Genomic DNA, 18,647 nt, shown 5'->3' with positions numbered 1-18,647 from the left:
TCGTACGGAAGGACCTAAAACGGAAGAGATCCAAATAAATTCGATATCAATTAGTAATTAATTAATTTCATTCCCTTCTATGGGGTGGGACCCTCTTTTCAATCACATATTTCACATTGCTGCAATATCCCATAGCATTTATGTTTAACTATGCGAAATTCCGCAGAAACTCACCAAAGAAATGCAGAAAAGTGTAGTCAGAATTTCCAATCGACGTATAATTGGGCGAGAAAGTGTGAGTGGTGCAAAATTCCACTCAAAAAACGCCATTTTGGAGTCTTCGATGAAATAAATCTTATTTATAAAAAGAGATGCAATATGATCCAGAATTTCCATTGCATAGCATTCTATGACATTCATACTTGGTACAGGAGGTAAATCGATCAAATTCTAATCTCTTCACGACGAAAAGTCTGGAAATTTCAACATAAAATGCACAAGAAAGCCATGTACGTAGACAACAGGTAAAATATAAAGGTAGGTAGGTATAAAGATAAACCTCTAGAGTAAAACTGTGTAGATAGAGTTCCCATAGAAATTTTAGAGACTTTTCTAAAGGAATCTCTCTCCAAAGAAAATGACTACACTACCGTAATCTAAAGCATGTAGTCAAAATGGCCGGGTCTGTGGTAATCTACTGTTTCTTGGTAAATAAATGGCAATAACTAAGTTTGTTTGCATTAAATTGAAAGCCACATAAATCTCCTAAAAAATGTGAAAAACTAATTGTTTAATTAAATCAATGCAGTAGGGTTTTATGCCGAGAACTACTTTCTACACCGTATTAGTTAGTGAGGAGTAATGGTATGCTTAAAAACATTAGGGCACTCATTAAGGAAGAGCACGTGAAAGCTTCTCAACACCTTCATTCAGACGAGCGATCTAATCAGCATTGAAAAAGTATTGAAATAAGGTAATTCCCACCCTTGTTGTCAGTTCTTTCGCACTCTGATTGCCTCGAGAATAATTCCCTGAAGGTTCCTTGTAGAGCTGTAACCATTCATGCAATCTCCTCGTAACTTCTTTCAGATAAAAAGAGATGATGATCATGAGAAAATTTCAAATTTTGACAATTAGAAACGGAATCGCGGGACTCCTTGATTTTTGCTACGTGTTTGTGCATTGAATTTCTTCTCAATTTTGATCATCGTTACTTTGCACCCTGATTTTTCTCAGCTTTGTTTTGTTTCAAGAGAGTGATAGCATGCTAATGCAATCCATGATCTTCCACTGTCTTACTTCCTGTTTTTTCTTTTTGAAAATGTGAAAAAAGTTATGAAAATAAACGACATTAAATAAAAATAAAAAATAAACGACAATTAAATGCGAAGGTTGGTGAAGTTCGTGCTACCGTATTCATACCTGGGATATACCAACACCTAAGCAGTTAGGAACTGAGCTCAAGATTTTCGAAAATGTTTTTCCTAGCTATGTCTCTGCATCGGTCATCTTTTATCAGAATCTTTTGATAAGTTCTCAAGTTTATAACTTAAAAACGGTGATCTAGGTTGCAAAAATTTTAAATCTTCTTTCGGAATTTTAATTTTAAAGTGTTTCAATTGATTCAAAGCAACTTCAACGCACTCTTTGAGAATTACGCGAAATATTCAATGCCTTGGTATGTAGTCACTTATCTCAAAAGCGTCAAAATATCTCAACTTGACTATTCAGAGATCAAGCAAACAATTGAGGTTTTTCGTATGCAGGAAGTTGCCAATGAGTTGTTATTGTGAATTGAGCATTTAAATGGAGAGCGAGATGGAAAATATTTGTCTTGAACGTATCTACTTTTTTACCCTCGGATCCAGTGGTTCGAAAGCAAAGGTGTTCTTGTGAGTTGACACCTCATTGCTCTTTTTGAAGACGTTATTGAGAACTAATGAATGACAACGTCTCGTCCAAATCCGTTTATTTGTCGCATTTTTATTTATCCATCTATTGGTTTAAGTGCTCAGGATATTCCGCAAAATATATCTTGAACATTTCTGCTACTCAACAAACGTGTATTACCAAACATTTCCGACGTTTCTGTTCTCACTCTCATGAGATCCACCCCCATTTTTTCCACGTACAAATCCTAGCCTTTATCCCGGGGAAAATAAATGTTCCCGCTCTTGTTTCTTCCAGTAATTGCAGCGAAATCCGAGCGTTTATTCTTTTTCGTGTCTACATCAATCCTTAGGACAGTTCGAGGGTGTTCGTCACGAGTCTACCCGAACGTTCCGACCAAGCTCCTCTTCCCGAATAGTCGAAATCCTTCGAGATTTCCTTCAACAGTGACCTTTAACATGCTTGTTTCTGGCCGGTGAACTACATCAATCACTGTAGAAGATCCATTGCAGGACCGACACGCCCTCCTCAGGGACGTCGACGTCATCGTTTCTCCACATACGTCCAGTCGTTGACTCCGCCCATCGTTGCTCGTCACTTTTCCCTCAGATATGAACTCTACGGCCGCACCTGCTATGCGGGTTGTGCTGTTAATTTTCACCACAATGGTGGGTTTGTTTTTTTCTGAAAGCTCATAGTTTCAAGTATTCGATGTACGGAGGTGAAGGAATCTTTTCTGCCAGTGCCACGCTTCAAAACGTCCAGCTTAAATCCGGCCATGTTCCTCGCTCTTTTCACAGTGATTTCTAGAACATGCATGTGGGAAACTCACAAAAGGCAGTCTATCAATTTTTGATTTGATTAAACATTTACTATTTTCTACATAGAGTAAACCTGAACACCTCTGTAGTTTCCCCTCAGTTCGGAATATGTTCAAAAATTAAGTAATCTGACCCATATTTTTTTCAAACTTTATATAACTAAGATGATTTTTTTGTCCTAGAGTGGTCTGTAGTGGAATCTAGTTTACCTGGTGAGTACTTCGAGAAAATAGGAAAAATTAGTTTAACACGGGAAGCACATTAACTTGTTTTCATTACCAGCTTGTGGTGCAGCTTTTGCTCCTCGAAGGTTGTTTAAGGAACAGCAAGGAATAATACGTCAGCGTAGCTTCAGACCCCGTCCCAGGCGAGGTGGGCTCCAAACAACTCACAGATGATTGTCTCCCCCAGAAGAAAATATCTGATTTGGACACAGCCAGTTGTTACCAGAATAGACTGTTACGTTTTAGAAATTTTCAGATTTTTCTGTAACTTGCTTAACTTCTATTTGTAGTTCAGCCTCTCGTTTCACCTTTCAATAAATTGACAAGAAAATGTTTGAGCAATTAGAGAGCTCTTCTCATTCCGTGAGAAGCTCAATTCAAAACAGCTGGTCTGACTTGATTTTTGTTGTGACAAGACGTCTTGATGAACATGTTTTGGATGTATGTAATGCACGATAAGGAGCAGAGAGCGCCAATTTTGCGATTCCTGAATCCTCTGTTGCATCTATACACCCTATTTTCCATTTTTTCTGAAAGATGTTTCTAATGCATCACCGGTTTTGCTACAAAATGAGAAGAACTAATCGCGACAAATGAGATGGAGGTAACGAAGAACAAATTTTGTGGGTTCCTTGAACTAAGAGAAAAAAAGAAGAAAAAGAACTTACCATTTCTGTTCATTTTCGTTGGTATGTAGTATCAGGCTGTTCTTTAGCAGGGCTTCGTCGCCGCAGCCACCGTACTTGCGCGTTTAGTCAGAGAAAACGAAAAAACATGAAGGAAATTAAAGGATTGTACCACAAGTTTAATTTCAAATTTTTTTAGCGCGTAGCTCTTTCGTGTATGAATAACACGGATTTTGTTTTCTAGGAATTGCGCAAAAATTCTATACGAGTAATCTGTTTCTTTGTGATAACGTCTATGATTAAATATTGGCAGAGAATCGTCCGGAGAAATTTTGCAGTTACATCCCGATTTTTTTCATGACTACTGTGGTCGAGCTTATGTTTATTTTTGTTTTCAGTTCACTGGCAGGAAAAAATGGCAGAAAAGAAGGAAAGGCGGGATTTTTTTGGAGCAGAAAAAACACGAGAACAAAACTTGACATTTTGTCGGGGTAGCTATTCTTGAAGTGTTCCTGTACCTGTCCTTCAAGTTTCCTAGGTGTACAATTGTTTTTGATTAATATGTATAGGAACCAAAGAGAAAATCTAGTGATTCAGTATTCACTCGTCATGTATAGAAACGAATCCTGAGAAATTGAGGATCTGGACATATGTCTTACTAAACTTCTCATATCCGATAGAATTACTTAGCTCAGGTTACTTTCCTCTTCCTTTCCCACTTTCTTTGTTCTATTAAGTCTAATTTTTCTACAAGGTTCTCCTTTCCGCTTCCCCTCTCATAGCATTAGTGGAAAGGCTAATGAAAAATGTCGAGGATATAAATGTGACAAGTCGTGTAACAGAATCTCTCAATCATATTAACAGTTTCCGTGGTTTGACCAACTTTTCTCTCATGAATGTTTCAAGAATTGCGCGTATTTTTCTCCCTGTGAAGAAATTTCCTACTTATCTTAACTACTTTTTTTGATATATTTTATTTGTCAAAGTCGATGTGTACTTCAGGAGACGTGCAGATAGAATCGTTAGCACGTAATGAGACGATCGTTTTCTTTGATTAGTGATCCGAGATCAAAAGCAGAAATTTTTCATAGAACTAGGATCATCCAGAACTACTAAACTTATGAGGGGGAGTAGGGTGAGAATCTCCGAACGAATTACTATTCTAGCTTCGATTTAACCTCAGCAAACTCGCCTTATGCGTTTCCTTTTTCCGGAAATCCATAAATACATGGTAGGTTATAAATAAATTGTAAATAAGTGTAGAAACGGAGGGTTATTCGATCTCATTCACAACGTCCATCTTGCTCTAGAAATTATCACCTCTCAAACACTTCTTTTCCTATTCACAATCATTGAAAGAAACAGGATAATAAAAATTCCGATTTTTTCACGGATCAGATTTCAGTTCGAAGAGGTTTACGATCTTCACGAGTAGATTTTAGTCTTTACTGCATTGTTCGCTTGTTTGCTCAGCATCAACAAGTGGTGACCTAAGAGTGCTCGCCCGAAACCAACGCATGAAACTTTTGCAGTCTCAGGGGAGGTTAGGATCGGCTATACATCACGCCGAAACTACTGTATGTTGCATTCCTGAATAAAAAAAACTCCGTAAAATTACAATCTGCCTGGCTTGAAAACTGCTCCGGTGATCGTATGTTCAAGAAAATGGAAAAGGTCGAATGAGCTGAAAAGCTTGGGTGATTTACCAGGCAATTACAAGAATTTCGTTCCAGGATATGAAGGTTCTTCAGCTTCTCGTTGTGAAATCTCTGACAGTCTTTTGAGTTTTCGGTACTTTTCACACAGAATTAGGTTCAGCCCAAACAAAACTACGCCTTAATAGTGGAGGTTATTGTGAGAAAAAATCGATGCCGCACCGACCACAAGAAGTTGAACTACAGAAAATCAGTAAAGGATTGGAAACGCAATAGAAATTCTATAGCAGTAGGAAGTAGACCATTTATTTTGACAATGGAACATTTTTATGCGGTTTGACGACAACAAGTCTCTCTATTCTACATATTTGTGTAGTCTCCAATTTAGTTTTTTATCCGTAAACATTGACGTTGCGTAAACACTTTAATCCCACACATTATCCTGGAATTAGTTGAATTCTCTACTTTTTCATGTGGTGGCAGTCACGACGGCGTCAGCAAAATTGACATCAAACCAGGGACCGTATCCAGTGTATCTGTCCTTGGGAGGATAAATACGATGGACACGAAACCCCCGCCGACTTTTTCTCCCAATTGTACTATCCAGTATTATTTGTGTGGCTTACTGAAGCAAATTCAGTGCCACGGCACTTCGCTACGAGTCCTAGGCCTTGTTGCACAATCATTTCCAGTGCTGAAACGAGGGGGAACGTATTTCCGCCGAGCGGTGAGTGGACAAATCTCTATTGAATAGAAATGTCACCAACCAATGCGCGTTCTTCCGCTAGAGCACGTCTATCCAACTGGAAGGACTTTATTGAAGTCCTGGAAACAATAGCTGGAATCTGTGGCAGCTGCTGCTCTTATTTATTGTGTTCTTTCCCATGCTTTTCCCAGACTTCTGTTTTTTTTTTCTGGAAACACGTGGACACATGGCAGTGAACGTCGGAGGTTGCAATCGTGTGACCTTCTTAAAGTGTAAATCCACGTAAAAAAATTCCTCAGGCTTGATTTGTTCGAGAAGTTAACTCTTGCTATGAAACTTCAAAGGAAAGGCTTTATGATAATTCCTCACTTTTCTCTCATTGCTCTGGATAATACTCCACAATTTTCCCCTCATACATCCGACTTGTTCATCTATTGTTATTTTTTCTCTTCTCATGTCTGCACTGAAATAACTCGTTTTGAAAGCTGTTTGTCGTTTCCCAGAAGGCTATGAATTAATTCGCTGGGAAAGGGGCTTAACTATTTCGAATTCCGTTATGAATCATCTGTTTTTCGAGCAGTAAGCACTTTTTCTATTGCATGTCAGGAACAATAATAATGTGAATTTCTGATTTTTAGCACTTGTTGGCTTTTTTTTTCGACAACTTGACGTCAACCTTAAACCCTTCACTATACATACTTCATTATGAAGTACATCCTCGTTTTCTGGATGCTTCAAAACGTTGTTGTTCACATAAGCTACGGATGCCATGCATTCTAAAGTGCGCGAGAATCGTTGGGCCTTGGGGAATCCAACAAGGTTTGTCGTGGCAACATGTGACACAACGCTTACGCACAGAGCTTTTGAGGGATCGGAGTGCAGGTTGAAGAAACGAAGTTGTAGGTTCCTGTGCAGAAGGAAAGCAGTCAGACTCTCGAAGCCTTAGAATTCCCCGGTGTTCCCGGTTCACGCGCTTCTATTAACATATTCATTCGATCGCATCGGCTTCACACGAAATCTACTTTGAACTAAATTAAAATCTTTATGAAGACATTAATCAAAGCAAGAATCGAGACGTGACACGTCGAGGAGTTGAGTGTTACTGCCGAGTTTAATTCCTTATTCGGCACCAATTTCCTGAAAAATCTCTTCTTGAACAATGCAAAGGAACTGGATTATCAAACTCGATTTCAGGTAGTCGTCTCCAGTGCGCCATCTCGACAAAAACGAGCCTTTGACTCCTTCGTGAGTTCCACTTCCTCTATTTCTACAGACTGAAATAATAAACGTGTCGTAGAAAGCGAAGGTTTCCTAAACGCCGGAGTTTTGGCTTTGTTTTGTTTTCGTGGCTAATTTAAATTTCCTGTACTATTTTTTGTTTAACAAATTCTCGCGCCTACAGATCTTCTACTATATTTCCAATCACATCACAGTTGACTTGAGTTCCTGACCTTTAAAGTCAATTCGTGCCTTCACTTTTCTTTTCAAAGAAGATAGCTTCATAAAGTCCTCTAAAAATTTGACGACTTTGGAAAATCACATTCATTCCATTATCTCCGTCTTTCTTTTTGAACAAAACTCATTCTAAAAGGAAATCCGAGGATTGTGTAGATCCTAGTACATTTTGATTCGTTTGATATAGATATATTTCATTCGTATTTTATGGGCGATTTCGTCCACCCTTGCATTTCCGGAATTCCGGATCTGTGTTGCTCATAATCTAATTTGCTATATCCGGCAGATAACATAAAAACATGCTTTCAAATCAACCAATTATAGGCTGGTAGTTTTTCCGGGTTGGACAAGAGAGCATTTGATTCACTCGTAAGTTTTATTTTGTTGCTTTATCAGAGGGTTTTGCTTTTTTCTACATAAATAGACTCAACAGGGATCAGTATCAAGATGTAAGAAATTCAGCAGGAATCACATTTTTTTTTTTGGACAACTCTGTTCTGTTCACAGAAGGTCTCACTCTGAGCTAATTAGGTTTTTGAGTGGGCTGTTTTGTGAATAATTATTCACAAGCAGTATTTGTAGGCGTTCGGCTCACATAGGGAATTGGTAGGTGTCGCATATCTTTCAAAACTAACAGTATAGTATAATAGTATGTTGTTCTTCCAGGCCGCACCAGGATTCGACGCATTCAACAAGAGGGCATTTGACACTTTAGTAAGCCCTATAAATTTCTTTGTAAAAATGTGAATTTCTTTTATGTGCTAAAAAAACCAAGCGAAATTAGGACAACTCAAACAGTGGACACTTCTTCAGATATTTATGTCTCTCTAAAAAAAGAAAATATGTGCAAAATCTCATGTTTGATTTTTAGAAAATAAAAATAGGTGCTTCCAATGGCAATCGGATTCTAACAATTCTTCTGTGAGAGGAACGAAGTTTCGTCGGTGATTTAATGAAATTTTATGAAACGGGTAATTGGAAAATAAAAATTGTCAACAACCTTTGTTACCGCTAACGTTTCGAGGACAGAGCCTGAAAATTCAGAATATTATATTTGTAATTGGTCCTTCTGAATATCTTATCAGTCGTAATCGTAGAGGTTACCTCATTACAAATGTTTAGGCAATCAAAAATGGATTGATGTGCTTACCTCGGTAGTCCTGTTTCCGTTATTTGAGCAGGTCACCGTGTGGTGGAATTATTCTTCTAATGCTAATTGAGATAGGACCCGCACTTGACAACATAGATCGAAATCCGCTGGTCTTTTGGTAGCAAGTAGGCGTCAAAACTCGATTCATAGCAAACTCGTTAATCCCGGCTAGTTCCTACACTCTTTTTCTATCCAAATTTGTCTTTGAATTTTAACAAATTGCTACTTTCACGGACTACCTTGAAAAAAGGAATTGTTTTTGGAATAATATTCGCTATAAGCGTTAAATCAAAGACAATTTTACATACATTATGCATCCAGAGATTCTAACTTTTCTGAGATTTGGTCACGAGGTCCTCTGAAAACACTCAAAACTGAAGTTAAGCCAAATCTGGGCCGCTCTCACATTTTGAATGAAGTCTGCTTATCTTTCGTCTCGAGTCAGAAGTGAAAGCATGAGTTTCTGCCAATCTTCCGGATGAAATCTAGATTTGTTTCGAAAATGTTGAAAGTATTGCAAATGTTGAAGAAATATGAGCAAGATGAAGTACGTCCGAGATAATTTGGATTCTGAAACTTTACGGAATGGCAAGGTGCATAAGATGGTGGGGATGGACTAAGTGCCTAGAATTGATTAGAAGCGGAATTTGATTAGATGTTAAAGAAGAAGCATTGAGTTGCCCTCGAATAATCTTCTTGAATGATATCTTACTCGTCGGATCCTCTCTAACGTCGCCTCCTTTGCATGAATCAATTTTTTCGAATTTGGATAGTCGTGGATTGAAAGGGCACTTGAATGTTTTTCCATATGTTTCCTATGGAAGTACTGTGAAGTACTTAGCAGAGTTTGAAAAAGTGTCCTTACAGTAATTTTCCGCAAAAAAAAAAACACTTCTGTATGTTTTGTAGGCAAACATTAGCCCAGGTGTTGATGGCATTTACGTTCCCGTCGCTTACTTGAAGCTAAAAAAAGGAAAAAGAACATTTTCCCTCTGATGATCATCCTAGAGTTATATGAGTTATTGAAGATTAGGTAGAAGATGAGTGAAAATCGTGCTTGCACTGGATTCTGTGGAAAAATATCCAACAATAATGGTAATTTCAGATCCAAAAGAAGTGTCTGCTATTTAACGAAATGAAAATCCGCCTGCAAGTGTTTCTCAGATTTTAAGATAGAACTTCCTCTGTCAACTCCAAGGAGATTTAGTCCTCTCACCTATTTGGAATCATACAAAGAAAAGAAATCAAAAACGCAATGTTGTTGTTTTGAAGGGAAGGAACCTTAAGGGTTAAGCGATTTTGACGCTGCTCGCCTGGAAATTTGGTCAGGAAGTCCTTTGTTAACTTCCATTTTAGTTTAGAAAGGTATGAAGGTAATAATGTTGATAAATTCATGGAGTACACCAAGACCGGACAGCAGAACCACTTACCGACTGCGCTACAATTTTAGTTTTATGTGACTTAATTTAATAGTACTAGTTTAATTTACCAAATCCTAAGCTGGTTTAATTGTTAATTTACTCCATTTTAATTTCTACATTCTCTTAAATTAGTGTGTCTTCGTATTAATTTCTATTAGTATTATTTTTTAATGCATGAAAATCTTGAGTTTATCCTTTCAAAGTTACCGCACACGGTGATAAAAAAAATTGTGTAACGTTAGTTAGAGAGAATTTCAACGGGCTGTGAATATAGTGGTTGATGTCGGAGAGATTCTGAGATGAGGTAATTAGGAGACTAGCACGAGATCAACCTGTTTTTGGTGCGACTCGGTAACGCTTAAGCACTTTGACGTACATATGTATTATAGTAATATCTGCGTACAGGGTTATAGTTAGATATATACTAGCTATTAGTAGGTATATACCTATGAAGTTCTATGAAGAGTTTTTTTCGAATTCATCACGAAGGATCCCTTTATGAGAAAAACATGCACTTATTATTCGATGGATCTGTTTATCATGCAGTTTCTTGCTGGAAGTGACGTGTAATCACGTCATTTGACTTAGTGTAGATTCAGAATCCTGAACATGTACCTTCGTATTTTTCTATCTTGTCATTAAGATACTTACTACTTTACATAAAAGTCATTAAGGTAACTGTTCAAAGGAATTTTTGCCCATATGGCTACATTACTTCCTGTCAAGTTTTCAAGTCGCATTACATCGTTAACTTTCTTTTTTTATTTCCAGGCAGGACAAGGATTCGAGGCTTTCAATAAACGTGCGTTCGATTCGCTGGTGAGCAGATTTCCTCAACACTTTTCTTTGTCACGCAATGATCGTCGTGTACTTACATTTCGCAGAAATCCCAGTTCTTATTGTGGATGTCTATGTACGTTAAGAAAAAGGCCGCTGCAGCATTTGAGTGACAATTCGGAAACAAGTGAAGAAACCTTTGAAGGAATTGAAATGAAGTATATAACTGATTATTTGGGAAGGCTTTAAAAATTTTGTAGCCGCTCTGCTAGCAATACTTGAAAGTTACTTAAGCTACTTCGAGGCAGCGTGTGAAGAAATGGACTATGTTGAGATCTCACCGCGAAGAGATTTGGGTATGTAGTTGTGTACTTCCCGAGTATGAGTGTTTTCACCCGTGTTTCCACCTGCATTCAGAATCGTTTGAGGTTACGAGCGTGTAACTGGCTTATACAATGACTTGTGGGGGCTAGCCGATGTGTCAAGTCAGTGTTTTTATCCGCCCAAACAGGTCTGCTACCAATTTATCGACCCGGGAGGGATGAAAGGCTTGGTGAGCACTAGGGCGGATTCGAACCTCCGATTGATTGTGCAGGAAGCAGAACCTCTAACCGCTACACCACACCCGCCCTTCCTCGATTCATTGTTCTTCTTTCCCAACAGAAATAATTTTTTTTTTCTAAAGCATCTCACCTTAGTAGATAAAGCAGTCTTCGCACCGGAAATCCCAAAATACTTCGTGTTTTCGGTGAATTTTCCTCTTCTTGGAATTGTAAGTGCCTATTCGTTATTGCGCTTCTGCGCTTTCCGAGACCTCGCAACGTAAGCAGCGAGGAAAATAACTAATGGTCCTGTGAACTTGAACAATTTAGTTTTTCTTTTAGTAAAATCAGTAATCTGTGAACGTTGAACTTCAAATGACACAAGTTTTCTTTCCAGAGCGGTTCTGGTTTGACCCCATTCAACAAAAGAGCATTCGACAGTCTTGCTGGCAACGGATTCGGCGGGTTCGACAAAAGGAGCCCTTTGGTGAGTTATTTTCGAGTGATTTGAGAATTCAACGGAGGGACCTCCGTATTCACTAGACAGAAATCTGAAAGGTTTTTCGTTTTCTGGCCGGCGGATACGGCGCACTCTACAACTTGCCGCATGTAAGTACGCTTTTTCCGTCGTTTTCGCGCGTTGATCAGGTTGCTTTCTTCGGGATGATACATTGGTCCTATGCCTTGGGAGATTGGTCCTCAAAAAGGAGTACCCTTCTACAACGTTCCTACGCTCAGCACTTCACCTTCAGTAGCAGTGATGTACAGAGCGTAAACGAGATTTAGTGCCTAGATACATAAAAAAGCGATTTTGTGTACGCAAACGGCTATTATTTTTTCGGTGATTAGCTGGCCTGGGATGGCATCGACCGTGCAATCGCTGGCGAACCTCTCACCAACTCCGCTACACCCATCACCTATAGATAATACAAGAAAATAAGTAAAATTAATAGTGTCAGCAATATATAGAATGTGTATTAATAACGACAACGTATTCTGATATAAGTATTTGTAGAAAATAGTTAAAATAACCTTGATAATACGTTGTATTCGATATGCAGTTAGGGTAGCAAACTATAATGAGATAGTGCGCTTGCAAGGAATTAAAGGCAAGTTGTGATTCTGGTTCGTGTGTCTTTTTGTTTGGTTTCTGCTCTTGGAAATAAGCACGTAAAGAAAAGGAAGAGTACGGAACTTTAATGGAGGGAGGGAATCAAACGTGGTTGGACGGCTTGAATGTTGTTGCTGTTGAAATTTTTGCGGGACCTTCATTTCAAGTTATCCTATACTTCTAGTACCTAAATGTACTTCTAGTACCTAAATCTATATTAATCGAATAACTCGATGTAGTTAATTAAAGAGTTGTAGCGTTTGGACCTAACTGTTGCCATTTTTCTGCTAAACAATCTTGTTAAGAATTAGTAACACGACAGCTTTCTTTTCTTATTCGAATGGATTGCTCAATCTTTCTGATGTGTACTTTCCAATTCTGCGAATGCATCAGTAAAAGGAAGAGTGCAAAACATGCTTTCTGAAAGTACATACTCTGTCATCTGCAGTTTGGAGGCGTTAAACTGGTAACGAGCACTGTTCATGACATTCACATTTTACGAACCTGTTTTCTTACTAGAGACAATTTCTAAATCGAAGGACCACTGAGGTTCCCATAAAGGAGGTTTCTTGAGCGGGTGTGGAGCAGTCGCTAAGAGGTTCGGCTGTGACTGCAGATTTGATGGTTCGAAACAGTTTTATTGCTAACTAAGCCTGACTTGACACATCGACTTTTATTCCTGGTTCTCAGATTTCCGGGGGGGCTTAGAGAGATCCAGTTTCCTCATCTGTTGTTCGAAAGAAGAAGAGTATTTACGAGAGAAGTTAGTCATCCAGAGCAAGTGGAAGTGCAAAAATAAGCCAAAAAACAACTAGAAAATTGGTCCTATATGTTTTTTGGACATCAACCTTTCATCGTCTCAAAAATGGTCGTTTCACTTTCCTACCCCAGTGAAGTCGCAACAATGCCTGGAAATTTCTGTGTCATCACTTTTTCTTTCCTTTATCACATGTCCAATTGCAGCAAAATTATTCAACCGAACTAGTTTTCCCCGCGCTTATTTTTCTTTGACCTATGCAGAAGCAGTGATTGTTTCGTCTATCAAATCTCCTTTTTTAGGATGGAGCTATGCTATTGTAGTGCTACACATCGACTTACCGAGTTTTATAATTAGGTGAGTCATGAGCTTTAATAGAGTATAGAACTGGATGTTCCTTATTTTCAGATTCCATCCTCTTAGCCACCTGAGACCTAAAATTTTCACTGTTCTCACTTTTGTAATCCGGATTATCCTTTTCCAACTTATTAATATCATTTTCTATTCGATACATTTCGTAAAAGCATTTTTTTTTGAAAGTTGTCAAAATCACACATGGATAGAAAGGGGGTTGATTGTCAAGGACTTAGTTTTCCCAGTAAGTAGTCTGCAGCATATAGCGCTACTCGGCGATGGAGAACCGGATAAAATCCCAAACTTCTGGATCTCAGCATAAGAGAGGATTTTCTTGCATTATATATCATGGAACTCTGAAATGTTCTTTCGAGTAATACCATTAACGAAATGTGTCTTGCAAGTGAATAGTATTTTTTCTGACGTTCTAGCTCTGCCTATGACTAATGTGCTGAAATCCAAGAGATTCGCATACGCTCCATTCTGAAAACACGTCCTTGAAAGGCAGCATACCACGAATCCGACGTGATGAGGGTATCCGCGAGAAGCGCTAGAAATAAGGCTGTAGGTTGTGTTCATCTCTCCCTGACTGTCGCAAAAAAAAAAACGGTTTGGAAGACGACGTTTTTCAGCACTGTCGAATTTCATCGAGTATTTCTTTTCAATTGCTGAAAATGCAATCACTGCAGCATTGGAGTTGGATGCTCAAACAAATCCAACTATCTGCTCAAGTACTGATACTTCCTTTAAGCTGCCATAATTGGTGATTCAAAATGGCGTCAGAGGAAGATGTTTCTAAATACGCCGCCGAGAATTTCAGGAACAGTCGCAACCTTCTGCTTAAGCCCAGTGCTTCGTTTTTAAGTCGCATAGCCTGCAAATGATTTATGGGTCTGACGAAATCACCTAATTCGGCCACACCACATAAAAACACACACTGTGGATCAAGAAGACGTTCCCTATCCATCACTTTCACTTTTCTTCTATCTTGAAAAGAGCATCACATTTCAGCTCGCTGGTGTCACCGCTGCAGAACTGAATAGTTATTAGGCATGCTGCAATCTCTACGCTACGTTTTGCGGGGTTTCCTGAGTACATTTGACAAGACTTCTTCTTAGAGTTAGTTCTTACTTTCTTACTCTGACTTTTCAGCGCTGTTGAGGTGTTTGACACATCGGTTGCTCACACCTTGCTTTTTCACTTTTACGCCAAAATTCATGGCATCGTTCTTTCTACACTGACATTTTAGAGCCTTTGCTATACGATACCACGTTTCCGCAAGAAAAATTTATCTTCCTTAACCTATTACCTCTGATACTCAAGAGTGCTGACTTCGAGCCATTTCAAACTTGAAAATTTGGGTTTTGTTGAAGCGAAGCACCAGAAACCCCGTTCTCTCTCTCGGTTCACTTCGGAACTTTCTAAAGATAACTTGGATCACTTGCTTGCCCCAGTTCTGTTTCTATGGTGAGAATTAAGCAACATACGAACTTTTTTTTTATTAATGAAGGGGATTTAACTTACTTCTGAGTTTGAAAAAAGCCAGCGAGGAAGCGGAAATATGTGGAAAAGAGAAATAACATGCACTAAATAGTGCATTAAGTCCTACAAAAGTGCAGATGTAACTTACAATTCTCATTTAATATCCTTCCACTACCAACTCACCACTTAATTGACATATTTAATTTACTTAACATATTTAATTTGGCGCTAAAATTAATATTTTCACTTGTAGATTGAATGAAAGTTATAAAGTAAAACTAATTGCTGTTTCTCTTTCAGAATCATTGTTCTGGTTATGCTATATCTTCCCGACATAAAGAACTATCCAGAAAGAGAAACGAACTCGGTGGATCAACACAAAAGAATTTCCGATGTATATGCATTGATACCGGTCACATATAAAAGATGGTTGTTGTCGTTATTGTATACAAATTCGAAAAGCACAGGTATCACAGTTGGTGCTGAATGCCTCAGCAAAGAAACAAAACACAAAACACGTAGAAGACACGCAGCAGACACACAGAATGGGGTGTTAGTGAAAAGTTTCCTCTGGACCTTGATGCTGTAGTATTGTTGCTGTATTGTTGCTGTCGTGTGTTACTTTTTGAGCAGACGGTTATCGATCCTTACTCTGGCTAACGTTTCTCAGCCTCTATAGGCGCCGCCGCCTTCCTCAGAGATTGAGAAACTCGTGATTTTAGCGGATCACCAACGGTAGTGCCGCTGGTAGTGACTAACGAGGATGCCTGCGCATCTATGGTCAAAATCCACAAAGGTCGCATTGATACGGGACCATCTATCTTTTTTGTTCGCAGCGACGTATTCCTCCTTACGATTCATGATATTACTTCCGGCTATGACTATGGCTCAAACGCTTCCAATGTTCGATAACATTGGGGTCGCATGACGTGACTGATATCTTGAAAGTAGTGGTGTTATCGTGACAATATCCGCGGTGAGCTTCGAAGGGGGTTTGTGTTACGAGTCTATCTATTTGCTTGTATACATCGTGTTGTTCTTGTTCCGCTTAGTCAAACTTGGCAGGTAACTTCCGTGTCGGTAACTCCAGAGCGGTTGGTTTTCTGGGTTCGCAGATGGGGTGACCACTTTTGCCGAGTCTTGCGGACCCACTCGTCGTACACTTGGTCGCTCCGCTTCTGCTACGTTGCACGTATCGCCCGGAATAGAAGAGAGAAGAAAGGAGTCTGTGTGGTGTTTTCTGTTATGAGAGTATTGTGCACATTTCCATCTTGAATGTGCTTTGGACTTCCTCCGCGTAACCACTAAATCGAGAGCTATGATTTGCCAAACTTACAGAAGTGGGGCTCTCTCGGGCAACAGCTTAGAGGAAGCATACCACGAATCTGGGGTGATACGGATTTCACGTGGAGTATCCGTATACGGGGCCGTAGATTATGGAGACCGGGGTGGTTCCGCTCATCTCTCCCTGAATGCTGTTAGCGTCCCTTACTGCCTATCGGGGTAGTCCGAATTGATTTTCGCAGAGCGGAGGCGACGCAAGGGGTGGAGCGTTGCGATAGATGAAGTCGTACAAAACAGCATTCTGGAGGCGGCTGTTTGCAGTGATGAAGGGAGAGATGAGCTGAACCACCCCCGTCTCCATACTCTACGACACCGTATACGGATAATCCACCTGAAATCCGCACCACATCAGATTCGTGGTATGCTGCTTTTAAGCCAGGATGGGAAGCCAGGATGGGAAGCCAGGATGTCCCATCGTGGGCTTGTAAAAGGAAGAGTTGCAAAGGAAGGGTTCATGTAGGAGTGTGCGTTGGGCAGCAGTGAATGGAGGTTAGCATGATAATTAGGGCAAAATATTACGTACTAAATAGTATATTAGTATTAAATAATTCCATACATTACAAAATATTATACTAAGTTTCAGGCTTAGGCCAGTAACATGGAAACATCAGTTTTTTGCTTTAATATTTTCAACTGTAGAGAATGTGACAATGAGACCACACAGGTCGAACGCCTCAGTGAGCCTGAATTTTGCGAAGGAGTTAGAAACTAGAAACTACTCCTAAGCGATGAAGAATTCAATTATAAGAAGTTTCCAGCAGTTTGAACGTGGATCGAGCGAAATTTAACGATCAAACAAGTTTAGATTCTGTGCACACTGTTAGATATTGGGGATCGCAAATACGTGGTAAGAGGATCTAGAGAAATAATTCGGGAGCCATTTCATAGAGGAAGACTTGTTTTTTGCAACGTCCTACTTTTTTTGTAATTTAGATGTGGAAAGTTTAAGATTTGTCTACTTTTTTTTTGGATTTTCCTGTCTAAAGTCTGCGAGAACCAGATGGTCTGGAAAGGAGAAATTCTCCATGTGAGGCTTGCCTTAGTGCCTTTATCCGAATATATGGGTGATTTGCTAGAACGCCTTCCTGTTTTTTTTTTTTGAAATGTGAAAACTTGCCAAAATCCTGATTTTTGCACTGAAAAGTGCATGATCTTGCACAAAGTCTAATTGTTCGAAGTAACTTAGTCCGAAGTTAATCATCTTTCAGTGTATTGTAGGCCAAGATTTTCTCTATCAGATTCTATATCACGCGATTTCTAAGGTTTCGCCGTTTTCTATATTTTTGCTGGAAAATGACCATCGCTTCCCATGTGAATCCAAAAAAAAACTAGGAGGTTGCAAAACACAGCGACATAAGTGTTTTAAAGGGCGAATCGTCTTCTCTGAAAAACTGAAAAGAAGAAAAAGGCCCTCTTATCACGAGGTTATTCGCGATCTCCCAGACCTAACAATGTGCACAGAATCCTATCCTTTTTTTCGTCATTAAATCCCAGTAAATTTATCTTTGAGCTGCTGAGAACCATGTATAATCAAATTCTTCATCTTTTAAAAGTGATTTAAAGTTTCTAACTCTTTTGCACAAATGTGGCCTAGCGGCGTGTTGAATCTGCGTCGATCATTATCACCCTGTCGAAACAAAATGCTGATTTTTTCGCTTTTCTTTCGTCGTTGCTCTGTAACTCGACCTTTGCACCTGACTCTTCTCTTTTTTGTCATATTATATGTTTTAATCAGTATTTATACTTATTTATTTTATATTTTCTAGGATAAAAATAGGATAAAATAAAAATGGAAATATTTCAACACCAATACATACTTCAACAACATTTAAGCGATTTTGCTTCCTCTACTACTTAGTGCTTCTTCGCTTCTCTCTGCTACCCAATTTCACATCTGCATTTGTTCCTCGGCTAATTTTCGACTTTATTTGTTCGAAACACACAAAATTCCCAATGTATTGAATTGGTAGCCACGGAGAACTGTCGCATCAACTTTCGAGGAGGAGGAAAAAAAAAGGGGAGGGGGATGTGTCGTAGGCTAAAGGGTTGTGTCCCACACTTGATTCTGGTTTAAAAGCATCACCCCACGAATCTGAGGTGGTACGAATTTCAGGTGGAGTATTCGTATACGGGATCGTAGATTAAGGAGAAGGGGTGATTCCATCCGTTTCTTCCTAACTGCCGTAAAAAAACGGCCAGGAAGATACGGCTTCGAGCGTTCCGCACGCTACTTTCAACAATGAGTTCGATTGGAGCGCGCCACGCGCCGGCGTGTACACACGCCGCATTTTCCGGGCCGTTTTTTACGCCGCAAGAAATGGACTGAATCACCCACCTCTCCATAATCTACGATCCCGTATACGAATACTCCACCTGAAATCCACCTCAGACC

At 39.3% G+C, this 18,647-nt stretch overlaps 1 protein-coding gene across 2 annotated transcripts; it reads left to right on the top strand.

Annotated features, from left to right (window-relative positions):
• Positions 1–349: 349 nt before the first annotated feature.
• RB195_006054 (uncharacterized protein) lies at positions 350–15,823 on the top strand (the record flags this gene model as incomplete). 2 transcript variants are annotated; one of them, XM_064178923.1, is made up of 13 exons in its annotated part: positions 350–374; positions 2,183–2,276; positions 2,343–2,392; positions 2,440–2,498; positions 7,057–7,107; positions 7,642–7,686; positions 7,984–8,031; positions 10,660–10,707; positions 11,605–11,694; positions 13,378–13,394; positions 13,421–13,432; positions 15,212–15,340; positions 15,634–15,823. In XM_064178923.1, the coding sequence occupies 13 exons, from the start codon at positions 350–352 to the stop codon at positions 15,821–15,823; spliced, it is 858 nt and encodes a 285-aa protein (XP_064035922.1). The 2 variants fall into 2 exon arrangements, with proteins under 2 accessions (XP_064035922.1, XP_064035923.1); XM_064178922.1 differs by lacking the exons at positions 350–374; positions 2,183–2,276; positions 2,343–2,392 and adding an exon at positions 10,970–11,021 and having other exon boundaries at positions 2,442–2,498; positions 13,378–13,432; positions 15,212–15,463.
• Positions 15,824–18,647: the final 2,824 nt, after the last annotated feature.

This window comes from Necator americanus, chromosome I (assembly GCF_031761385.1).
Source record: "Necator americanus strain Aroian chromosome I, whole genome shotgun sequence".
Lineage (NCBI taxonomy): Eukaryota > Metazoa > Nematoda > Chromadorea > Rhabditida > Ancylostomatidae > Necator > Necator americanus.
This window is presented reverse-complemented; position numbering and strand designations above follow the sequence as displayed.